The sequence below is a fragment of the Culex quinquefasciatus genome, chromosome 2, assembly GCF_015732765.1.
Source record: "Culex quinquefasciatus strain JHB chromosome 2, VPISU_Cqui_1.0_pri_paternal, whole genome shotgun sequence".
NCBI lineage: Eukaryota > Metazoa > Arthropoda > Insecta > Diptera > Culicidae > Culex > Culex quinquefasciatus.
The window spans coordinates 54,518,664-54,545,393 of NC_051862.1; the positions used below are offsets into that span (position 1 = coordinate 54,518,664).

General features: G+C 38.0%; 2 protein-coding genes across 6 annotated transcripts in view; one reads left to right on the forward strand and one right to left on the reverse strand.

Annotated features, from left to right (window-relative positions):
• The first annotated feature begins 5,250 nt into the window (after positions 1-5,250).
• The window catches only part of LOC6047098 (sialin), a 26,627-nt gene continuing 5,147 nt past the window's right edge, over positions 5,251-26,730 (forward strand). Inside the window, exons 1-4 of one of the 5 annotated variants that reach the window (XM_038254626.1) lie at positions 5,251-5,417; positions 11,076-11,158; positions 22,371-23,384; positions 23,458-23,699. In XM_038254626.1, coding sequence (XP_038110554.1) covers positions 11,131-11,158; positions 22,371-23,384; positions 23,458-23,699 — 1,284 coding nt within the window. In that variant the 5' untranslated portion in view covers positions 5,251-5,417; positions 11,076-11,130. The other 4 variants (XM_038254629.1, XM_038254627.1, XM_038254628.1 and 1 more) reach the window with 4 other exon arrangements.
• Positions 14,468-15,503, reverse strand: LOC6047099 (endochitinase). Its single transcript, XM_038254631.1, has 2 exons — positions 14,937-15,503; positions 14,468-14,872 (listed from the first exon to the last, which is right to left on the reverse strand). The coding sequence occupies exons 1-2, from the start codon at positions 15,178-15,180 to the stop codon at positions 14,553-14,555; spliced, it is 564 nt and encodes a 187-aa protein (XP_038110559.1). The 5' UTR covers positions 15,181-15,503; the 3' UTR covers positions 14,468-14,552.

A 26,730-nucleotide genomic window follows, 5' to 3' on the forward strand; every position in this document is an offset into this window, starting at 1 on the left:
AGTTAACAATTGTAATTTTGACGATCAAAAATGTGAAAATTGAGCCGAAAAGGTTGGGCAGGCCTGCTTTAGATGCTGAGATATTGCCATGCAAAGATTTAAAAACAGGAAAATTGATGTTTTCTATATCTCACCCAAACAATCCACCTCATATCTCAGCAACTAATGATCGAATCAAGACATACATTTCAAAAGGGCGTTATATTGAATATTTGGCCCTTTTGATTCAAAAATCTTGAAAATATTTTTTTCGAAGAGATTGAAAATTTCCACAAATAGGGAAATTATACCCATTTTAAGCTTAATAAGCGGTTGTGTTTGAATGATGCTGGATAATCTGGAGTGTTCCTTGCGGTTTACTAAAACCAAGTACACCAACGAGTAGAGCAACTTTTTGTGAACATTTCTGTTTATTTGCACTCTTTTTAAAAGTTATGCTATTCCTTTTACAAGCATTTAACAAAAAAAAATCCCAAATGCATTCTAATCAGTCGAGTGCATTGGGCCATGCCCATTTTACTATTTTCAGCTTAGTTCTTTTTTTCTTCCAGCGCTCTTTTGGGTCTGCTTAGTGCTGCCAAAATTGATGAAATTGGAAGCGAACACTCACGAAAAGTAGCATTTATAGCATTTCCTGGCATCACTGGCTCAATCCAACAGGCGCTGCTGGTGGTGTTGGTGGACACCCTTTGTTCTTTATTTGCCTTCGCTGCTCGCTCGGTTTTCTTCAGCCTTCGATTGGAATGGGTCGTCAAAATTCAAACGTCAAAAGACTTGGCGCGTTTGTTTTTTTTTTGATGGTGCTTGCTAATTATTTACATGTTTCGGGATTATTTTTCAAGTGAGTGACTAACTAATGTGCAAAAGAACATGTTGCCGGTAGTTGGAAGAAATTTTATATCTTAAGCGCTTTGAAATCGTTAGCGCAAGTGAAAAGATATTGATGGCGACTTTCGGCAGATAACCTCTCATCTTAAGTGTGGATGTGTGTGCCACCAAAATGATGAGAAATGATCTCGCAAATTAGAAATTATGATCAAAAGTGCATTAAATTTGATCTTTTTGGCCAGTAAATGGCATAATTATGCGTGCTTACTTGAGGCGGTGCTGTTGCTGGTAAGTTTATAGCCTAAATAGTATTTTTTGGGCTTTAATCTCTTCATAAAATAAAGATAGCTTTTACATATTTTAACATTGAAAATCGGACCATTAGTTGCTGAGATATCGACATTACAAAATGGTGAGTTGTTTGGGTGAGACTTAGAAAACATCAATTTTCCGGTTTTTTAATCTTTGCATAATTAAAAAAATTAAAAAAAACTGCGACTATTTTCAAAAAAATTATCTAAAAATGGCTATAAATTGAAAAAGGTGCACTTAACCAAAATTTTACTAAAGTACTTGTTGATTGCAAATTCTATTTCACATCAAAAAAACGAAGTTGAAAGATTGTTGAGAGGAATATTTCGATTCAAATATTCATAACTCGGTCAAATATTTTTTGCTCTCTCTGGAAATTTCTGAAAAGTTGGTATTTGATGTCCCCTAAAACAAATCAGAAAAAAATAAAAATAGTGTTTTGCCTTCCTCACCTTACTGAGGAAAGGCTATAAAATCACTTGAAAACTGAACTTCTCAATTAGACCTCCTAGACCCACCTTCATGTATACCTATCGACTCAGAATCGAATTCTGAGCAAATGTCTGTGTGTGTGTGTGTGTGTGTGTGTGTGTGTGTGTGTGTGTGTGTGTGTGTGTGTGTGTGTGTGTGTGTGTGTGTGTGTGTGTGTGTGTGTGTGTGTGTGTGTGTGTGTGTGTGTGTGTGTGTGTGTGTGTGTGTGTGTGTGTGTGTGTGTGTGTGTGTGTGTGTGTGTGTGTGTGTGTGTGTGTGTGTGTGTGTGTGTGTGTGTGTGTGTGTGTGTGTGTGTGTGTGTGTGTGTGTGTGTGTGTGTGTGTGTGTGTGTGTGTGTGTGGGATGTGGGTCTGTGCACCAAAAATATGCACTCGATTATCTCAGCACTGGCTTAACCGATTTGGACCGTTTTGGTCTCATTCGATTCGTCTTGGGGTCCCATAAGTCCCTATTGAAAATTATGAAGTTTAGTTAAGTACTTCAAAAGTTATGCTAAAAAAACGATTTTCACTAAAATCCGGAAGATTGTAAAAAGGGTGGTTTTTGTAAGAAACCCCAGCATGTTATACATTTTTAGAAAGGTATTTCCAACGCGATCAATACATTGAAGATCTGACAACCCTATCAAAAGTTATTAGCAATTAAGTGTTATTTATGCACTTTTTGCAAGCCGGATCTCAGATATCACGATGAAAACGTTGTCCGGATCTGTCATGCAACCCGTCGTTGAACAGGTAATCAAAAGACCTTTCCAACGCGTCCAAAACATTGAAGATCTGATAACCCTATCAAAAGTTATAAGCACTTAAGAGTTATTTATACACTTTTTGGAGGCTAGTTCTCAGATATTTAGATGAAAACGTATTCCAAATATATCATGCGACCTATCTTTGGATAGGTAATTTAAAGACCTTCCCACGAGCGTGTCTATTTTGGATAGCATTACCCTTTGAATGAAGGCACTAACCACCTAAGGGTGGATTAAGTAACGTTTTTTTTGCAAATCAAGTTTTAGTGACAAAAAGTTAAATTAAAAATCTAAAAAAAAAATTACCTTGTATCTTTTTTTTCAGTGCAGTCCTTATCTAGACCAACAATTTTGCCGAAGATACCAAATCGATCAAAAAAATCCTTCAAATGATACAGATTTTTGAATTCTCATACATCATTTTTGTATGGACAGCTGCCAAATTTGTATGAAAAATTCTATGGGAAAAAATGATGCAAAATGGCTAGTTTGGGCATACCGAAAGCACTATAAAAGTTTCAGCCGGATTAAAAAATACAAAAATTACAATTAAGAAAAAAAAAGACCGATTTCGTAGAGAATTGCTCAAATACGCATCAACACAGAAAAAAATCAATTCTCGTAATCGTGAATTAAGTTCACGAATGTGAGAACCACGAAGGCATTTATTCATGAGTATGGTACATTTGCACTATAAACGTGAATATATTCCTTCGTGGTTCTCGCATTCGTGAATTTAATTCACGATTTCGAGAATTGGTTTTTTTCAGTGAATGCGTTCAGAAATCACAATTCCTTTTCAAATTGTAAACCCTTTCCATCCTAGCTAACATTTATGTCAAAAAACCAAATACCAAATATCAAACAGTAATAAAATATGATATAAATTTTTTAATTGTAAGTATCTGTTGAATATTAAAACAGAGATGAATAAAAACCTTTAATAAATGTTGAATTCATTTTTTTTGCAATTTGTCAAGCGCCAGCAAAGTATTAAATTGTGATTAGCGAGGAAATTATCTGCTCCATTTCGCAGACGTTTTAAAACCTGCTATTAGTATATTTAGCAACTGTTGTGATGTGTGTTTATTGATGCATTTATTAGACCCAATTATTTACTTTTTGAATAATCTCGTGACGCGTGGTCATACAGATGTTATGAAACAATGTATAATTCAGAATTCAGTTTAACCTGTGAAGTGAATGCTTAAAATGTGGAGTTTAAAAATTTTATTGCTGAAGAGAATTGTTATGCTATGTTTAAAAAATATATTTAAATATCTATTTATTTCATACCTGATTGTATACCCCCAGGTGGACTGAATCACTGCTATCTGAATAACTACCGGCATTTCAAGATCATATTTGGAAACGAAATCAAAATCTTTGAACGATTGCTAACTTTTTTTCTGTTTAGTATTTAGACGCAACAACAACATTGCTAGGATTACTGTAGCGATGCTAACTCAAACAACAACAATTCTTGAGTTTTTTAATGGTCCTATAAGCTATTGTGTTGTTTTGTTTTATATGTTTATAGGACCTAATCGAAAAGAAAAATCTAGAATTATTCTAATTGATTTGGAAACATGACTAAAAATCAGTACATGAATACTGCTAATGCTGTTCACAATCGTATTGATTTATTTCATTAAAACTCTGCAACTCTTTATTTTTGTTATTAACCGGGCCGAAGTACGATTTGGATAGGCTTCTTGTTTACCTTCAAGGTTTCGTTCTATTGAAAATTTACTACAGAATTCAACACAGTTTGGTTCAATTTCAACCCGAAGTCATCGCACATTTTATACTCTAGACAACTTTTCAATGAGATCACGGAATAATCTTTTTTTTTTTTTTCAATACATTTTTGTACACCTTCGAATAACTCAATCGACTTCATAATTTCATATCTTCACGCATTCCAGAAATTTCTGCACACTCCATTCAACGGTGAGATGAATGCTCTACACTGGAAGTTCCACACAAAGATATGGTGACCCACAATTTAAGGAAACACGCACATGTCTCGAAATTTCTCGAAAACCAGACTCTCCTACAAACTGGTATACAGTCTCTGCGAAAACGCCTCAATTCAGGCAAAGTTTGTAGTTTCTAAGTGTCCGCTGTGGGCTGAATTGAGCGATTTTTTTATCCGTTCTTCTGGAATTGGCTGAAAAATACGAATAATGTGAAATTTAAAAATTATTCAGAATTGTATGTTATTTTATTTGATACATATATTCTATGCTTTTTTATCCAATATTTCGGTAATCCGAAGTTTTTCTTATTCTTTTGAGATAAAATTCAAGTTCAGCGACTTCTAATAACCCAAAACCAGCGTAACTAGTTCAATACTTCTTTAAAGGAGTTTTCTCAAAAATCAAATACCACTATGTGTGCCACAACCTTGGATAAAATATTTCCATATCACTTTGGAGCATTTTTGGGGTCATATTTGAGCTCATCGACCTGAAATAAGACAACAACAAAAAATATTTTTCGTGATTAAATTTTCCAAAAAGGGATTATGACGAGAACTTTAAATAACTTAACTTTAAAAGTATGGTATTTTTAAAACAAAAGCATTTCAAATTAAAAAAATGTCACGTTTATTTAAACTATGTTTGAAGACATAAACCAAAATCATGACTCGCAACAATTTAATAAATTGATTCAACCCCAGCAAATCAATCGCTGAACTCCTTCGTCCAGATTGCTCAGCTACCCAGAACATCGCGACGCAAACCGCTCAACCCGCCGAGACCGATCAGCTGTCCAGCTCGGCAGTCACGCCGTTGACGCCGATCACTCGCGAAAATCAACTCTATACACTGTATAAGGTTCCCCGGCGGCCGAACCCGTCGATCAGTAGTCGCGTGTAAACGCATCGGAACACTTCAGTTTTGTGCGCGCGAACTCCCGTTGAGGGTTGAAGATCCGGTCGAGTTTTAAGTTGCCGTTGGCTGCGAAGGATCTTGTTGTTGTTTGAGGTCCTAGAAACGATGCAGTTCAGGGCATACGAAAAGTTCTAGAAGTGAGTTTCAGCGTTTACTGCACAGTGATAACTTAAGCCCTAAAATATCAGAGTTCGATGTTCAGGAAGATTGATCACTTCACGATAATCCCTGCCGATTAGATCGCTAACAATGGTGTAGACACGAGGCAGTTAGCATTTAAGGGGCGTGTGAAAAGTCTGGCTTATTTATTAACCGTTGGCGAACAATCAAGAGTTGCATCTCCGTGGAATGCCAGCGAGGCATCATCGTCTGCTTTAGAAGTTCTCGACCTGGGCTGATAACAGTGCACTGAAACTAGTTGAACGAGTTCTGGGTCGGCATAGCAGACCAGTGAAGCGGAAATCTGTCGATTGGTCCAGGTGTGATAACGTAATACTTAGAACCCTTGTGACGATCAATGATCATTTTTGTTGAATTAGGGGACATCTGACCAGGCCAATTTGTGAAGACATGTAGAGTGAAGGAAATTCAGTTATCATGGACCTTCCTGTTAGTATGTGCAGAATTTGACCGAATTTCTCAACCAAAAGTGATCGACGTGTAGTGTTCAGTCAGTCAGTTGTTTGTTTATCCAAAAAAGCAGGTTCACGTTGAAAGAATCAGTGTTACAGCGAGTACAACCAGTACTGCTTTAAATGGCAAGAAAAGAGAGCAAAACAAAAAAAGTGTTATGATCGGAACACGCGACGTAACGGACGCCGCCGTCCACATCACGTTCAAGTTCAACCAGATTGTTGGGGGGTGTTTGTGGTGGTGTGTTAAAGTGTTAAAGTTTCAGTGAACAAAAGCTTTTCAACGGTGCGAAAGTTTGCTGAGAGCAGCGTGATGTGCATAAATCAGTACAGTAAACAAACAATAACGACGTAATCTTTGCATTTATGGTTTGTTGTTATAAAATCAACGAAACATAAATAAAACGCTTATATTTTCATACTATTTTACTTTAGGCCAGTGTTTCTCAACCATTTTCGACCAATTCCCCCCTTGGATTATTTTCAAGACCTTCATTTCCACCTTCAATAATAAACTTAGTATCCATTCACAAAATAGTAGTTTATGCAACAAGTTGCAAAAAGAGGATTTTTTCAGCACGAGTCGTACATTTATCCAACGAGGTTCACCGAGTTGGATAAATACGAAGAGTGCTGAAAAAATCAAGTTTTGCAACGAGTTCCATACAACATTTTTTGCAATTCCAAAAAACACACACTGAGTGAAATTTTAAGTCAAATTTTCATGTATTTTGTCAATAAATCGATTAAATCAAAAAAATGTTGAAAAGTGTTACTTTTCGAAACAAGTGCTGAAAAGTTCAACTTTTCAGCACCCATTTCAGTGCTGATAAGTAGAACTTTTCAGCATTTATTTTGAAAAGTGTTGCTATTCGATTTAGCTATTTTTGGTACATAAAAGTAGGCTATTTCGTCGTTCAAGATTGACAGGAAAACTAAGTAGTTTCACGACGGAATTGCAAAAATCATATTTTTAGCTATCATTTATGTAGAACGATTCATTACATAATATGTTTCTACTCTTGCAATAAAAAAAAAACAAATTCTCAGCGATTTGTTTCAACTATTTTTCAAAACCTGCTCTTGGTCAATAGAATGCAAATGTCTAAAGAAAAATTAAGATAAAGATTAGCTAATTACCGAAAAAAAAAACAGAAATCGAGGAAATTATAAAAAAAATGCACTGCTCATGTTTGAAAGAATATCAATGAATTCTGTATCACAGATTCACAGACATTTTTTACAATAACGACATAATCATTGAATTTATGGTTTGTTTTTATAAAATCAACGAAACATAAATAAAACGCTTAGAAATTCATATTATTTTTCTTTAGGCCAGTGTCCAGTGGATTATTTTCAAGACCTTTATTTCCCCCTTCAATTATAAATTTAGTATCAATTCACAAAAATCATAATTTTGGCTATCATTTATGTAGAACGATTCATTACATAATATGTTTCTACTCTTGCAATAAAAAAGCAAATTCTTAGCGATTTGTTTTAACAATTTTTCAAAACCTGCTCTTGATCAATAGAATGCAAATGTCTAAAGAAAAATTAAGATAAAAATTAGCTCATTACCGAAAAAAAACAGACATCGAGGAAATTATAAAAAAATAATGCACTGCTCATGTTTGAAAGAATTTCAATGAATTCTGTATCACAGATTCACAGACATTTTTTACAGCTAATTTTTGAAAACTAGAACTAAAATATTCAAGAACTCTTAAATTTTGATAAAAATGCCCTAGATTTTTTTAGTTTTCAGCAAAAACGTTCAAAACAAAAACAATACATTGCATCCTCATTCCCCCCAAGAATGGCCAAATCCCCCTCCCCCCCTTCCACCTCCAGGGGGGAATTCCTCACCGATTGAGAAACATTGCTTTAGGCCGTTGCCGTTGTCGAGGCAAACAAATATAAAAGTTTGAAAATGAAATTGCAAGCCACAGTTTTAACATTGCATAAAAAATGTGTTTTAAAATGCATGAGACACCTGTTTGGTTGTTATGTAATCATTAGTTTCCAAAATATCTTAATTATAACGAAAAAAAAATGTTGGCGAGAAAAAAAGTGTTTGCGATGCTGTACAATGGAATTTTATAAAAATTCAAAATATTTGATTATCATTGAAGAAAAATGCATTTTAGAATGTTTTTCAGTTGATTCAATTTAAATTGTAAATATTTGAAACGGCCTTATCACTAAATCAGAGTAAAAGTTAGTTTAATCGAATAGTGTTATGACCATGAACTTTCAACATAGTACATGTTTTGATCTTAAAACAATAAAAGCAACAAAGATTACAACGCTGAAAACAACAGTGATACAGAATTATGCCGTAAATTTGCTGCTCACAACTTAGCTCAACTGACCCACTAAAAAGTTATTTTGTTTACAAAAGCAGTGTAGGCTGACTACAGACAAACAAACAGAAGTGTAAACATCAGTTGATTAAAAGACACAGTGGTAAATGTGTTACGTAAATTTAATATTACAGCGCGAAAATGCTTTTGACACCGCCATAAAACATTCGCTAATAGAGGTTAATATTAATAAATACTTAATCAAGGTTGAGGCCAAGGAGTTAAATTTTTAATTTTTCAAGAAATACCTAGTTGCAATATGCATTTTACATGATCACAGCTTTAAAGAAAAAACTAAGCCTACAATAATCAGTTTTGCGAACATTGTATTTATCGGGTACTGTGTATCATCACTAAAATATTTTTTTTTATTTACACGAATTAATTGCAAAAAAACGGAAGGCAAATGGTCCGAAAACGACAATTTAAACATTTATAAAAAGATTTTAAATCTCTCGAATTCAATTATTAATTCATAAAATTTATTTGACTTTAATCATATAAATATTTCACTAAACTTAAAAAAATAATAAGGCAAAAGAATACATGTTGAATATTACTATGGGTCAACCAATTCTTTAGGGCTGGTGTCTTCAGCAAAGTTGTAGGCTATGGTTATAAATGTTCAAAAAAATAGGTATAGCGAGAAAAAAATTCCCAATATTTCATTTTTGACTTTTTATCGCTAAAACTTTCATTCCCAAAACACATATTTTATAATCGTCATCAGGGATGACATTGAGTCTGAAATTGTGAGATTGGGTCATACAAATTTCAGCACTTTTCCGTCACCCCTAATGACGGAATATGCCTTTTTTGTTTATTTCAGGGAACTAAAAAATGCATTGTTTGCACTCAAATATTGTCAAACAAAATTTCAAAAACATCTTGAATCCTGAAGTTTTTCTCAGTTTAATCTTATTATCCCTCTTTTTTCAACTGGCGATACCTTGGAAACTGAAACTGTGAAATATTCAGCTCTTTTCTTAGTTTTTGCAAGGGTGCTTTTCCGTCAAAAAATGTTGATTTTTCGTAAAAAATTACGTTAAAATACTTTTTTAAAGAATGTGTTCGATCAATTTTGATTGCAAATTTGATTTTGCATTTAAATATTTTGTTTGTAATTTTGTTTCATTATTTTCTAGACTGCTTTTTTTCAAAAAATCGATCTTTTAAATAAAAATTATTATCAGTTAAATAAGTTAAATAATTATACGTTAAAATTTGCAGTCATTTGATACATTCTTCTGTCAACAATCACAAGAAAAGCTTTCAAATGAAGATAAAAACTCAAAGCGTCAAACAATAGCTGGCCTCTCCAGCTACCATCAGCACTGAAGATTTTGTTAAATTGTTACCTGTTGCCCCGGGATTTTCAAAAAGTGTTTTTGCCATTTTCAAATGCCGCTCCGAATTGTCGTTTTTTTTTTTTGAAAATTTGACTTGAATTTGATTTGAAAACTATTCAGAATATGAGGGAAGACGGTTTTATATTTTAACTTTGGAAAAGATTTTCAGTACTTTTTTTTTCAAAAAATCTTATTTGTAAACAAAAAGTTTTACGTACTTCAAGCAAAATTTCACTAAATTTCAAAATATTTCTGAAAGAATCCAAACACGATGGAAATAATTTCACTTCTTTTACCCTAGACATTAGACATTTTAAAGTTTTGATGTTTTTTTTCGGACCAATGTTGAAGGAAAAATATTCGTAATGGCCTTTTAATGTAAAAACCAAAATTGATGGGCCATAACGCACAATCTAGAAATTATCTTAGAAACCATACGCTATAATTCTTAGAACACCAGATGCGCACCATTCAGCTGTTTTAAAACGCCCCCAAACCATTATCTTCATAAAACAACAACTGCAAGTGAACTACGTTGTTTACGACGTGCCCTCGGTGGCTCGGCCGCATTGCGTGTGAAAGTAATCATATTTACACAATTGCATGCCATTCTAACTCGATAATTTTCCAGTAATGACCGGCAATAACAGGCACGACATGGATTCGGAAGCGCGATCTTTCAACTAATGGAATATAAAACTAACAAAGTTGCAGCAAATTAGATTGTGCGGTTTGGGTAATGTTATGCTGATCATCGAATAAACGATCAAGGTTAATTTTTAAATGTTGTTACCTTGAGTTACCGTAAAATAGGGGAATTTACTAACGTTAATACTACTCGCTTAAAAGTTTAGTGCTACGATCGTCATCCGGGTCAACAACTGTCATTTTACCTTACCGTTTTCGCTAGCACGTGTGCAGTTCTAGTTGCGTGTTCCGCACGATCACCGATTGATTCCCTCGATGAGGTTTGGGTAGTAAATATTACGCGGAATCGCGTGTACTGTATACATTTTGATGAGTTGACAATAACCCCGCGGAGATTCAATTGTGTTGTTGTGGTGCTGTATCGATAAGCTGACCGACAACTGCCATAATTTGATCTGCGGTGGTGGGGAGCGACACTTGGACGGTTAGCTTCGGTCAAGTAGCAGTTCATAAATCGTACCGGCCACCACTCAGCATGTGCGATAAATGCCGTCATTTGAAAACAATTGTATATTAAACGTTGGGGGGAGGAATTTCTAGTAATTGTAAGGTGCGCAGAAACCGATCATTGGATGTAGTGACGCTATGTTTTATACGACACAATTGGATTTGATCACTTCTTATTGAAATTTTTGACTGATTTGGAAAAGTTCTGCAATCTTCAGACAGGGTTGCCAAATATCAAGGATTCGGTTGTGGATTACTAATTTTAAATTGTATGATGTCTTTACCAACAGATTCAACCAGTTGCCCAAGTCCTCACGATCCATCCATACAACTAGATGACTCACGATGATCCTAACCCAGAAACCATGGAAGGGTAAGTTCGTTCAACCTTTGAAAATTCGAAACTCATCCACAGCTTTTTGCATTACAATAGTTCGTATTCAGTATTTATTTATCAGTTATTTTGGTTGAACCAATTGCCTTAACTATCTATCCCTCTACCAAGCTCTAGTACCGCTCGATAGAGTTTACTCAGTGCAAAAAATCCAAGGGCCCCTGTATGTGTGTGTGTGTACGTGTGTGTGTGTTCGAGTATGTCTAAGTTCTCTGTGTGTGTCAGTATTGGTATTGATGTGTGCTAACAATAAAAGTTTAAATTATTATACCGTACCTCAGTTAAGTATTGATTGGCTGCAGCCCAATATGATTAATAAAAACAAAAATACAACAACAAACGATCGATCGGGAACGATGGCGGTCAATCACTGGCGAGTCAGATTGTTTCGGTAGCTTCCAGGGTGAGTAGTTTAAGAAAAAGTGAAGTTATGAAGAAGCAGAATGTAGCGGAAACGTAAGATGGTGTGGTTGAGTTTGACGACATTGCCTCCAATTGTGTCCAAATTAGGCCAGGACACATTTTTGGCTGGCCGCGTTGAACACATAACCGTCGGCGCAGGAGAACCTGTTCTCCTCGCACATTGGACTGTGGAAAGAAAATAACAAGGTTAAGGTACCACTACTAGCTGTCTTGAATATAAGTCTATGACAAATACTTACAGTCCTCGCCGGCAGAGGTAGTAGAACTTAGGGTTCCGTGCGTCCGGGATGATTCCGTCGAACGGACATATGCCGAACGGAGTTCCCGATCCTCCAAGCTGGCTGCTGGCACCAAGGGATGTCTGCTTCAGGGCTGCCAGTTTCGGTAGCATGTTTGCCAAACTCTCCATGTTTGACATGAGATCTGCCAGCCCTTGAGGGGCCGTCGTACTTGTTTGGAATGTTGCCGTAGCTTGCAGGTTTATCATCGGTCCTGGGCTACCCCCTCCACCGAGCAGACTAAGCCCATTGTCTGGTGCGGCTTGTCCACCACCCATTGGCTGTCCTCCACCACCCTGTCCGAATGGGTTCTGAGGACAGTTGGCACCCAACTGAGGGAATCCTGATCCTCCAAACGTTACCATCGGACCTTGTGAGTTTGGTGGAAATGCACCTGGAGCTCCTCCTCCGCTACCACCACCACCACCTCCACCTCCAGCGCACGAAGAGTTAGGACCCGGCTTTATCTTGCTGGTGGCTATGATACCGAGACGAGAGTTCTTGGGATCAAACTGTGCTCCCTTCGGCGGTGGCCTCACAACCAATGGAGAAACTGGTTCCGAAAACAGTGGGCTAGGGTCAGAAGAACCAGCGCTACCAGCTCCACCTCCTCCTCCACCACCACCCCCAGATCCGCCACCAGCAGCTCCTCCTCCCATACCCCCGCTAACAGCTCCCATTCCTCCGCCTCCAGAACCCATACCACCGAATCCACTTCCTCCAGTTCCCATTCCTCCAAATCCGCTACCACCAGCTCCCATGCCTCCAAATCCGCTACCACCAGCGCCCATGCCTCCAAATCCACTACCGCCGGATCCCATACCACCAAACGCGCTCCCTCCAGACCCCCGGCTACCTCCCGCTCGCTCCGAAAACAGCTGATTCAACAGATTGGACGCACCCGCCCCTCCCATTCCTCCAAGAGCCCCCAAAGCACCAAGCAATTCACCTGCCGACCCGCCCATCATGCCACCCGCTGATCCCATTCCGCTGGAGCCAAACTTCGCTCCAACCACCGGATCGATTCGGTTCAGCGCTTGATCCGAGTTTGCCAGGATCACCTGGGGACACTTTTGCGGCGGACAAGGCGTTGATGGTCCGGATGGTTGTACCGGAATCGCTTCTTCCATGATCTCATCCTCGTCGCAGTTGTCATCCTGATCCGGATGGAACTGCTGGACGACCTGGTACGCTCCCGGCTGCTGCTGCTGTTGCTGGTATCCACAGCTCGGTGCTGGAGTTGTTGTCGTTGTTGTAGCTTCCGATGCGCAACCAGATCCAGCGGATCCACCCGGTTGACCCGGATTTCCAGGCTGGGCATACTGTACCGAATAGCTTCCTCCCGAGTTTGATGCGGATGTCTCGATCGGGACTCCTGCGGGATGTCGGGGACCTGTTTGAGAGCCGAAGCGTTGGGGTTTTTGAGCTTGCTGAGCAGCACCACCAAAGCTCGAAAGTCCATGGTATGGCGGCTGCTGTGGAAGCTGTTGCATCGGATGTCCTGCTTGCTGAACAACGGTCAGGATAGGCTTAGAGCCAATCCTTTCGGTCACGCCTTGTCCCTGTTGTGAGCCCACGGCACCACCTCCTTGTCCCTGTTGTGATTGACCCCCAGACGATCCAGCCAGCGAAGGAATCTGCTGAATGATGTAGGAAGTTCCGTCGTTTCCTCCGGACACCTCACCGTCGCAAAATGCGGGCGGTGCACCGACCGAGTACGGCACGTCTTGGTCCACGATCCTCACGTTGGCGTACTCTTCGTATGAGTCAAAATTCACGGCTGGAACGCTTCGCTGAGCCACCGCAGATGGATTCTCGCCGCCAGTAGCCGGCTGATCCATCCCTTCCAGCGTGGATAGGATCGCGGTGGTCAACGGGTGCGGTCCGTCACCACACGTGTTGATCGGGTCGTCTTCGTCGTAGTACATAACGGCGATTCCAGCCAGCGATTGCCCCACTACGTACTCGACCTTCTCGGAGATGGATTTTTGGTTCTCGTACGAGTACCAGTTCTGATCGCGGAATGCGTACGGACAGCGGGTCTTTTCCTCAAAGATTTCCAGCGATCCAGCGTACAATTTTTGACAGATCTTGTAGAATGGGCGGATCTTGAGTTTGGCTACGGGTGTGCCAAGTCGATATTCATTTGGTTGTATCAGTTTATAGGTTATGGAGTTTGTTTGGACGCCTATGACGATCTTGTCGCTGGTCAGTCCAGCAAGCTTCCAAGCGGTTACGTGGTAGTCCTGGAAGGAGATGATAAATCTTGTTTTAAGGACACACATTCTAAGGAATGTGGAACTCTTCAGCATTGAAGCCCAAGAACAACCGAAAAGAATATCACAGCAAATACAAATAATAACCCTGTGGCATACAAAACGCAGATCCCAAACTTCCAAACAATCGCATCCAGCAAGTCCAGGTACTCGTTAATTACCCAGTTTCCGTAGATCTGCCCACCGCCCCTACTCACCAAACTGTTAGACGACCCCGTGGTCAGCGAGTACAGCGGAGCTATCAGTGAAGTTTTCTTCAACTTCCTGAACTCGTTGGCACTCAGGATCACATAGTGCGCGTACCGCTGCAGATCCTCCACCGGATAGTTCTTCTCGATCACTGACGGATTACTGGGAACCGTAACCGTCAGGATCAATTTCATTTGGTCACACGCCTCACGTAGTTCTTTCAGCAAGTTCGTGTAGCCATCCTAGAAGGATGAGGTTTATAAGGTGTTCTTTTAAGGAATTCCGTGCCTTCGAGGGCAACAAACATACCTTATCGGCAGTCGTCGGGTACAGCCAGGCGATGTCAATTCCCGCGAAGCCGTAACTCGTTACGTACTGGATCAGGTTCTGCACGAACCCTGCCCGTCGCTTGTTACCCATGGTCAGGTGAGAGAATAGCTCCGGCGGTGTCGAGGTACCCCCGAACGATGCCAGGAACTTCACATCCGGTTTGGTGTCCTGCAGTCCCTTGAAGTAGGTTTCGTCAACTTGGGGACGAAAAACGGTGGATGTTAAGGTACCACTATCTCTACGATCTTCAAACAAACTCACTTTCTCCGTTCAAGAACGGCAACGGTTGGCCTCCGGGGCTGATCATCAGATCGGTCACAATCACAAAGGCACTTGAAACGTCCGGTAGGCTTAAGCTGGCAACACTGGCACTTTTCACCGTCAGGAACACCCGCGTATCTTCCGTGGCCACGCCCAATGCCATTCCATATTGCAGAGCTGCCAGCACCACCAAAATCCCAGCCACTTTCACCGGATACCACCCACCGTCCCCGAGAGTCCACATGGTTCTCGAGACCTTTAACGTTTTACACTTGGTTAAACCTCCAAGCCAGTAGCACCGTCGAGCACTTTTACCGGATTAAACGGTGCGCGCCATTGACGTGACTCTTTTATAACACCTCACAAAACCCCGAAAACACATGTTTTCCATAACCGCACGACGTGTTTACACCAAGAACGCCTCGATTACAATTCGACAACAGCCAGAACTTTCCAAGTCTTCAAGCCAAACCAGGTCTCAACATCACCCCTGAGTCGAAATCGTCAAGCGAAGCTTACCCACAGGGCGATATTAGGGTTTTGAAGAGAGTCGCATAGTTTGGCGTGCCAGAGGTTGTTTTTGCAAGCCAGATTTAGCCAAAATAGTTACACCAAGTTACGACGGCCGGAGTTCTTACGGAAGAAGCGCGCCAAAAGTCACGCGCCCAGGAAGCTGATTACGAGCGCGGCCTAGAAGCAGTCGTAATCGCGAATTGGCTCAACTTCCGAACCAAGCGACCAAGACTGAGTTGCGGCTAGACTTGTCACAGTTTAGTTTGGGGTTCTGCAATGGGTTGTTGGCGGGAGGGTCTGTTTTCATTTATCTTCTGAAGGTGTCGTGTTTTGAACATGAGAATCAAGCACGAAAGAACAAGAGTTTTATGAAATAAACTTTTTTTTTAAATCATTCTTAAAAATACATAGATTTTGATACATTTTACCAATCCGGTCGCCGGTCCTGCATAAGTGACGAACCCTTGTTTAAAGAACCATCCTGATTAGTATAAGTCCATTTAAAAAAAGCCATTCGATTTCATTCTCTTTGAAGTGCTTTGTGCCAATACTGATGAAAACAACGTGTGCAATAGCCTGTCAAATTCTAAACTATAGGATAGCAAACGCTGAAAGTTTCATCCACAAACATTGTATCATTCATAGAATTTTTGTTGTATTTTTGATCAAAAATGTCAAGAATTTTTTTTCAAGCATTCATTGATTAGTTGATATTTTTGCCAATAGCACAACTGTATTTATATATGAAGTATTTTGGGATATGTACCTGTTGATACCATATTACTCAGAATATGATATTACGGTTTTTTTTTTCAAGCAGATATCTTAAAATATTGTATTTTTGATATGTTTATATAGATTCTTTCAAATTTATGTCCCTAACACTATTCAAGATGAATGACTGTAATTTTGTTTACTCTTTAAATGGTTGTGACATTTTTTCGTGCTAAACAATTGTTTAGCTTCCAAATCACGCAAAATGTTCAAAGTTAAAACCAAATGGTGCGCTAGTGTGCGTACACTCAACCCCCGGTGGTTGGTCACTTTTTCGTTTGACACTTTTTTAGTTTGTACCCCGTTGGTTGGTCAAAGTCAAACTAAAAAGTGACGAACTGTCACTTTTTACACGGCGCTCACGCACACTATCAAAACAAACGTTAGGTAGTGTGTGTGAACTCCGTGTATAAGGGGTGTCAAACTAAAACGTGACCCCGTTCGTTTGACAGCAGTTGGTGTCAAACCATCGGGGTTTGAGTGTACAAGAAACATAAAGCTCTGTTGGAGAATACATAAATGTATTTGTATGTTTGAGTAGTGTTTCGGCTGTAGCTCATCAGCTAGCGCTAGCGTCGTCGGGATCTGGTGGATTCGTCAAAAGACGATGGAATTTCAAATTAATTTGTATGAAGAGTCTCGTCTGTTTGTCTGTGGTTATACTCTAAATGAAAAACAACTTTTTTTTTAAATTGACTTGTCACACAAAAAATAGGGTATTTTAACCATTACTGGACCCCCTAGTAGAGCCGAAGCACATTTTTCACAAATTTTCAATATTTTAAGCACTTTTTCATAACTCTTTGTACAAAACAATGAAAACTGAAGTCTTTTGAACAATTTTGACTATTTGTTTCATCAGTTTATTTGTTTTTGAGCAGAAAAATAGCCATTGGAAAAAAAAGTTTTTTTTCTTTTATTGACCCTTGCACTGTAACTTGGATTTTGCCCGCAGTTTTCTCTCGCACTTTTGACAACAAGAATTCGAAAAACTAGGCAACCAGTAGTTGTTTGTTTACACTGCCAGTCGCAGTTTCCACCAAACTGGACATTCGCACTTTAAAATTGCGATTGACAGCTGAAAAACAAGCGAGCACTTTGATCATTTTTTAGGAAATTTAAATTTTCCCAAGGCAGTTTGACAAGTCGCAATAGTGCGATCGATAGCAAGAATTTAGTGCGAAGTCCAAGTTAGTGGGAATTGCGCAATATAGACCCCCTTTTCTTATAGTGGACCCGGGTCCATAATCCGATTGTGGACCTGGGTCCACTATAGGCAAACTGTTATTTTTATACCAAATTTAACCGATATTTGATGTTTTGATGAATTGTGTAGGTCTAATGATAGATATAATGAATAAAAGATGGATTTTGTTCACTTTTCGTCATGAACAAATATTTTTTGTTAACAAATTTGGCTTTAAACAACAAAAAACCAAACAGACATTTAAACACATTTATTTCCGAAAAAGATCAAAGAAAACGTCTCAAAAACCACTGTAAACATAAAAATAATTTAAAAAAAGTAATCTTGACGCAAATTTTTCCATATTAATTACATAAATGGTTGACCGAAACTAAACAATAGAATTGTTTACAGTTGCTGATAAAACCACGCATGTTTATTGGAAAAAATGTTTTGTTATTAATTTATTATTATAAAATATCATTTCAAACTGCAATTATGGTGCTTCAGTTAAGTACAATTAACTATAGTTTTGATTAATTATACAGTATGTAAAAAAAGTATTTACACCCCTTGGGCACTATGCACATTTTGTGATAAAACATGTAAAAAATTTAAAGTTTGACAGGAACCTAGTACAACGTTTTGTTCAGAAAATCATGCCAAACATTTTGCAATAAAAAGCTCATGAAAAGATGATTTCTATAAAAAGTTATATAACAAATACTTTCACGAAAATAAAAAAGGTGCAAAAAAAGTTTGTACACCTTTCGAAAAATTAACATAAATAATGTTATTTGTTGACAAATCACCATAAATCCAGTCTCCCAACTCCAAATAGGCATCCTTGACTGATTAAAAAAATAATTTGGATTGAATATAAAGTTTATTAACTACTTAGTATAAAAGTTTATATAACTCTGGAAATTCTATATAAAACTTATCTAAACCTAATTTGCAAACTTTTAATTCAACTAAATGTCAATAAATTACCATAGAATTGCTAAATAAACATTTTGGAGTGGGTATAACACCGTTTTGGGGGTATTTGTATCGATAGAATAGATTTTTTGTTGGAATTTCGTACCAACCCGGAATTACATCGTCGGAAAATCCGCCGGCATCCGAACCGGTCCACGATTCACAAGTCAACCTATGTGGCATCCGAAAGGGCATAAAATTTCCGATCTTTTGATACCCAAACATCTAGGTTTTCTTTTAAACCTACGTTTTTAAATAGGGGAACAGCATCTAATTCCAGCGTGCATCTAATGTTGGCAGGTCAGAACTTTAACATTCAATTAAAGCTAATTAAAAGCGTTTTCAACTGAAATCGAGTGATAAATAGCTCAATGAGAAGTGAGCAAGCAAGTTTCTATGAAAAGTTTTGCAAAATGAGTTGCTTAAATAGTGAAATTCAGCAAATTGGATGGAGTTAGGAGCGAGTGCTTAACCTGCCAAACATACGAGAATTTCCCCTTCCTGGGCAAAAAGTAAGTTTGATCCAAGAGAACAAAAATTACGAAATTCCATACATTTTTGGCAGGTTGCTCAAACGAAACCATAACAACGTTTTTGCTTAGGTATTTAAAAACGTGGGTTTTATAGAAAACCTGGATGTATGGGTATCAAAAGATCGGAAATTTTATGCCCTTTCCGATGCCAAATAGGTTGACTTGTGAATCGTGGACCGGTTCGGATGCCGGCGGATTTTCCGACGACGTAATTCCGGGTTGGTACGAAATTCCAACGAAAAATCTATTCTATCCATACAAAGACCCCCAAAACGGTGTTATTCCTACTCCAAAATGTTTATTTAGCAATTCTATGGTAATTTATTGACATTTAGTTGAAATAAAAGTTTGCAAAATTAAGTCCAGATAAGTTTTATATAGAATTTCCAGAGTTATATAAACTTTTATACTAAGTAGTTAGTAAACTTTATATTCAATCCAAATTATTTTTTTAATCAGTCAAGGATGCCTATTTGAAGTTGGGAGACTGGATTTATGGTGATTTGTCAACAAATAACATTATTTATGTTAATTTTTCGAAAGGTGTACAAACTTTTTTTGCACCTTTTTTATTTTCGTGAAAGTATTTGTTATATAACTTTTTTAGAAATCATCTTTTCATGAGCTTTTTTGTAGCAAAATGTTTGGCATGAGTTTCTGAACAAAACGTTGTACTAGGTTTCTGTCAACATTAAATTGTTTAGATGTTTAATCACAATATGTGTATAGTGCCCAAGGGGTGTAAATACTTTTTTTACATACTGTAAATTCTTACGGCTTCAGCATTTTTGGTACTTTTAATATGAAAACCGCTATATTTATATTCATAATTGAAAAAATATGCGTTTAGGTTGATAACAACAAGCATTTATTGTATGTTTTAGAGAAACTTTTGCTTGAATACACAGTTTTCATCATTTTTGAAGGTTTAGTTAACAGGGGTCCACTTTTGGAAAAGTTTGGATTTTCGTTGTCCTATATTGGACCCGCATAATTTTTGCATTTCTTCGCTTTATTAGTAAATATCCTTAAACTTACATTACTTCGACTTGCTGATGTTAAATAATCAGTCAAAAAATGATTGGATGGTTAATTCAATCATAAAATATAAATGCAGTTTTGTTGTGAAAATGCTAGTGGCCATGGCTGATTTCAGATGTCGAACTCAACTTATTTTAGTGAAAGGGACAACTCAATGTCAGTCAACATTGTTCTAAATGATGCTGAACATGCCAAATAAAAGATTTGTAGACAACAACATGCTTGATATTGTGATTTTATTGAATTTTCCATTAAAAACCCTTCAGAGGGTCCACTATAGGAAAGGGGTCCACTAATGGATAACGTACCCTAATTGGGTCCTAAAATGAAGCTTAGATTGCTGATATTATTGTTTACAGCGTTAAAGCTTATTTTTCTGAGTACAATGACCCTTTGTACGAGCACAAAGAGTTTAAAATGGATTTTTAAATCAATTTTGAAAAATTAACCTCGCGGTCCTTCTTGACAGAAAAGCTCCTACTTGACAGCTCGTTCCAAGGGGACCATAGTTGATCCATCGAAAAAATGTTGTCTTGTCAAAAAAAATTTTTGCATTAAAATGAAAAAAAAGTGATCAGAAATGGTTTTTAATCGTGTTTTTTACCGTTGTACATAAAAATTGACATAGGACTTTAGTACCCAATTGAGCTAATTTTGAAAATTCTCAGTTTTGGAAATGTTATAGATGACAAAAATGACATCTTCTGAGTTGAGTGAAGAATAGAGCGAATGCGTAACGTGATTTTCGAATGATCCCACTTTGTTTACATCTACAAAATAGGAAGCTGTTCAAGCACAAGCATGACTTTTTTTAACTGGTAAACGAACTGTTTTATAATAAGTTGTTTGTGTTTCATTTTGGCTAGTTTTTGATTTATTTTTTTTTTTGCTGGAAAATTGTGTTTGTTTTCAAGTTTGATCGGTTAGAAAAGGTAGTTCAACTCCAGGTCCTCTAAAGCCAAAAAAAAATCATTCTTGAAAAAAAAAAACAATTTTTAATTATCGATAACAATACTCTCTACTTTTGGCGAACAGTAAATTAGTTCCACTTCGACAGTTCAAAATTGAGGCCGTTTTGCGAACCACTTTTCAGCACCCAGCTTCTGAGCTTTGACATAATTTGGCAACAATTCATTTGACATTGTTGCCAATTTTTCGACAAATCATGATTTTTGAAAATCATTAAAAAAAAGTCGAAAAAAAATATTTATTTTGACTTTATTTTTATGTGTAAAATGTTATTTTCCATCAATTTGCACATCAATTTCAATATCTTGCATTTTGCGGGTAATATCCAATAAAAATGTTTTTGTTGTTGATGACAAGCTTTTTTTTGCCTGGAAAAGTCATGATCAAGCTTGACATATTTTTTCGAGAATATCATAAAATATCCTTTAAATAAGCTTTAACACTTAAACTCCCAAGCTTAAGGAAGAGGGGAAATTTTCATATAAATTTCCCTAATTTTCGAGCTTGGGAATTTAATCGTCAAAAAATTTAAGAAACAAGGTTTACTCTACATAACCGAAATAGCGTTGCATTTTGAAGTGACAATAACTATGCGCAATATTGCGTCCATCTTTCATTTTCAAAAAATTAAAGTATCGTGAAAAATTCCACTTGAACCATACATCTTAAACATATCCAAATACAGTCTAGACTCGATTATCCGAAGGCTTTTGAAAAAATTCACTTCGGATAATCGAATCTTCAGATAATCGAATCACGAAAAAAAAAAGTTTTTCGTTGTCCAAATTTTGATTGTCGAGCTTAAGTATGGACCCATAAACTATATTAAAATGATTTAGAATTTTTAAATCCAAGATGGTGGCCAAAATGGCGGTGCTGAAATATTGAAAATATGCATTTTTTAAAGGACCGTCACATCTGGTGATCATTTCCCTTCTGAAATCGATTGCTTAGTAAAGGGAAGGTAGTGTATCATCACAAGCTGGACCTTATCACGACACCTTAGGGAAGGTGACCTATAGAATGTTAACATTAACCTTAAGATGTTAACATTAAGTTAAGAAATAGCCAATGAAGCCGCTTTGTGAATGCGGCCCCGGTACTCTTCATGGGAAAAATTACTTTACTTTACATGATAAAATTCAGAACAAATATCTGTGTATGTTGAGACAGCTGGCTTTTTCACGCTAGCGATTATAAATTAGTACTCTAACATTAGCATCAGTGGAAATCATTCATCGATGGCATCTTCCAATGCAGTCATTCTCACCTATTTAAGACAAGCTATAATTACCCAGCTGCCCGAGCCATTCTCCACTAAGTGACAAATTCCCACCCTAATTACAACATTTTTAAGCCACATTTTCTCAACCGTAACTCAATCATTTCCAGCAATTACAACCCCCACTAACGCTTCGCTATCTCCCATCGTAACAGGAAGCATCCCGAAGCGACTCATCGTGGCCGTAATGATCTTCATCGCGTGCCTGACGTCGTTCATGTTGCGTGTCAACATGTCCATCAACCTGCTGGCGATGGTACAACCGACGACCGGTAACTCCACCTCAGCGGTGAACGTGACTACAGACAATGCGACGACCTTCTCGAGTGACCCGGTGGCCAACTACGGACCACGGTACGCCTGGGGCCAGCGTACGCAGAGCAACATTTTGGGGGCTTATTTTTACGGATATCTGCTGACGTCACTTCCGGCGGGACTGCTTGCAGAAAGGTACGGACCTAAGGCACTGGTGACGAGTTCGTTTGTGGGGAGTGCCGTTGTGACGGCCGTTACACCGGCCTTGGCTGCGTACAGCGCTTGGGCGGTAATTGGTTCTAGGGCGTTGATTGGGCTGCTGGCTGGGTTTGTGTATCCGACGTTACACAACTTGATATCCCGGTGGATTCCTCCGAATGAGAGGGGCAAGGTCATTGCTTGCATCTCCGGCGGAAGTACGTTTGGAACGGTTTTGACCTGGCCAATAGCTGGGATCCTGACGGAGAAGCTCGGCTGGGCTTACTCGTTCTACCTGCCAGCTGTGTTTGTACTCCTGATCGCAATCCTGTGGGTCGCACTTATTGAAGACTCACCCGCGGAGCACAAGTCCATCACACCCACCGAGCGGCAATTCATCGAAGAATCGTTCGGCGATACCATCTCCAAAACGAAAACCTTTCCACCGTACAAGCAGGTCTTCACCTCGCTACCATACCTGGCCCTCCTCGTTCTCCATTACGGCAACTTCTGGGGCATGAACTTCTTCATCACGCAAACACCCAAGTTCATGAACGAAGTGCTCGGCTTCAAGCTTGCCAACGCTGGCTTCCTCTCCAGCCTGCCCTACATGGCGCGGATGTTCTCCGGGTTCTTCTTCGGCTTCATCGGCGATCTGATCCGCCAGAAGGACCTGCTGAGCACAACAGCGATCCGCAAGTCGTTCTGTCTGTTCTGTAAGCATAGCACCTCAAGTTTCACCCACAACGTCAAATTCTAACCTCAAAACGTCATCTCATCTCATTACAGCTCATCTCATTCCGGCGGTGTTCCTCATAATCATACCGTTTGTGGGACAGGATCCGTTGGTTTGCGTTGGCCTCATTGTGTCCTGTCTTGGGTTCAACGGAGCGTCAACCATTACGAACCTGGTGAACGCGCAGGATTTGGCGCCCAACTTTGCAGCGACGCTGTACGGGTTTATGAATTTCCTCGGCACAACGGCGGGCTTTCTGGCGCCGATGCTTGTGGCGTACTTTACCGCGGACAAGGTGGGTTTCAAAATGTGATTGTGTGATATAAGCTAACAAAAAATACCAGGTGTATCCATAAGTTATTATAATACACCCAACCCCCGGTGGCTGGTCACTTTTTCGTTTGACACTTTTTTAGTTTGTACCCCGTTGGTTGGTCAAAGTCAAACTAAAAAGTGACGAACTGTCACATTTTACAGGGTGCTCACGCACACTATCAAAACAAACGTTTGGTAGTGTGTGTGAACGCCGTGTAAAAGGGGTGTCAAACTAAAACGTGACCCCGTTCGTTTCACAACAGTTGGTGTCAAACCATCGGGGTTTGAGTGTATTATAATGGGGACGCATAATTATTTTGAAACTTTAAGTAAGAGCGAGTATTTCTAAAGTGTGTCAAATGTCGTATCTAAGTGCATCGCTTTAAATAAATTCATGCCAAATATGGATACTCTTCAGGCAGGAGTATAGCCAGAATTATGCAATTATGGGGGGGAGAGGGCTGAAAGAAGAAATTTTCTTCTTCTTTTATTCTTCTTCCCTCTCTACCATATGTCTTCCTAAAATTTCGGGGGGGGGGGGTCTTCAGCCCGAAGCCCACCCCCCTGGCTACGTGCCTGTCTTAAGATCAAAAGTTAGGAAATTGATTGAACCAAAAGCTTTTTTTAACAAATCTCGGAAAAGTGAAAAAAGAGATTCATTATATTTTTCCAAGGTGACTTAAACAACTCTCTTACATTAACAGTTCATTGAAAAGAATACGGTTTTTATAATTCATGTATATGCGTTAGTTTTGTCATTCATTCAAACGTAACCAGCAACGTATTTGCACTGACGATGTATTTGTATCATTTCTGTCCGTTTTCACATTCTTTTAAACAGGCAGTTATTGAAAATAAATTTTAAAAATCCTCGATAAGCAATTTTCTCCTAACTCGGAAAAAAGCCTTCCTTATGGCCTAAAACAGCCACTTTATGTCTTTGGTTTACCCATACAAGTCCCATACAATTTTGGCAGCTGTCCATAAAAAATGTTACGTAAATATTCAAAAATCTGTATCATTTGAAGAAATTTCTTTGTTCGATTTGGTTTCTTCGGCAAAGTTGTAGATATTGATGAGAACCATTCAGTAAAATTTACAAAGTTAACAGTATAGCAAATACCGATTTTCACATAAACTTTTTATCACACTCAAAAATATATTCATGAATCTGTACCTATTTTTTTTTTTTTTTTGGCATGTTTAATGGAAGAAACCCCTGCAGCTTTTGAACCATAGAGAAGCACAGCCGGTAATGTTTGTCGCCGAATAATGAAAAAATGTATTCAGATTTTTGAACGTCTTAACAAATTTTCTGACTACAATTTTCAAATTAAAATCGAAAGTACTTTACAGAAGTTTTGAGAAAATGTTTATATAAGTGTCCATGAGTGACCACTTCTCAAAATATTTTTCTCGAAAAGTTCAGAAAATCATTTAAGAATTGACCTCTTGTTGCTGAGATTTAGCGGATAAAAGAAAAACAAACAGGAAAATTGTAGTTTGTAGGGCTTCAACCTTCATTTTCTGATGCCAATATGTAAGCAACGATTCGTCCAAAAATTAATGTTTAAAAATGAAATATTTCGTTTCTGATCTGGCTTTCTTGGCTGGCTTGGCTTTTTTAAATTATGGAATAAGGGCTAAGGACTAATAAAGTGTCGAATATTCAATAAGGCCGATGCAAATATTAAAAAAAGTTTTTGTCCCTCGGCCCTGGCCGAGGTCAAGGGGGGGGGGCAAAAAATAAAAAAATATAAAAATTTAAATAACAAGCCATAGTCTTCACATTTAAATGAAAAAAGTGTTTTAAAATGCATTTTACACTAGTTCAGTTGTTTTGCAATCATTAGTTTTCAAAAAATCTAAGATCTGACAAAAACAAAAATTGTATCGAAAAAAAAGGTTTTGCATCGAAAATTTTCAAAAAATCTTAAGATTTTTTAATAAACCCAAACATGCTAAAAATGATTTTAAACGCAGAAGAATTGATTTTAATTTGATTTCAGCTGGTTGCACTTGAATTTTCATTGAAATTTTGAAGTTTATTGTAAAAATATTTTTTTTGCCCCTCGATTTTTCGGGCCAATTTTGAAGGGGGGGTGACAAAAACTTTTAAAAATATTTGTACCAGCCTAATTCGTTAATTTTTTTTCGATAAATTCCGTTTTATTTTTTTATTTTTTTTAAATAGTGACCTGAAATAGTAGTTTATGCAAAAAGTTCCAAAAAGAGGATTTTTTCAGCATGAGTCGTACATTTATCCAAAGAGGTTCACCGAGTAGGATAAATACGAAGAGCGCTGAAAAAATCAAGTTTTGCAACGAGTTCCATACAACATTTTTTGCAATTCCAAAAACACACACTGAGTGAAATTTTAAGTCAAATTTTCATGTATTTTGTCAATAAATCGTTTAAATCAAAAAAATGTTGAAAAGTGTTACTTTTCGAAACAAGTGCTGAAAAGTTCAACTTTTCAGAACCCATTTGAGTGCTGAAAAGTAGAACTTTTCAGCATTTATTTTGAAAAGTGTTGCTATTCGATTCTGTTATTTTTGGTACAGAAAAGTAGGCTATTTCGTCGTTCAAGAATGACAGGAAAAGTGAGTAGTTTCACGACGGAATTGCAAAAATATTTTGTTTCGAATAGTTCATAATATTTCCTACAAATTCGTATAAGATGCATTGAAGCTTGGACCAATGGAAATTCTCCAAGAAAATCTATCTGCTGATGATTTTTTGTGCATTTTCTTGTCAGCACCACTAAAATTCATTTGTTTCACTTTGTTAACACACAGGTTTTTTTTTACCTGTGGGTCATTCAATCTCAACTGTGCACGAAAAAGTGCAAATTTGAAAATTACCCTCTCCGATCTTGCTCAAATTTGGCAGGGCTGTTGATACTATCAAAACATGCAAGAATACCGAATTTCATCCAAATCGGACCACCCCTCCATTTTTGTACCTCCCCAAAAAATCGACTTTTTGGCGATTTTCGACCAAACCTCCTA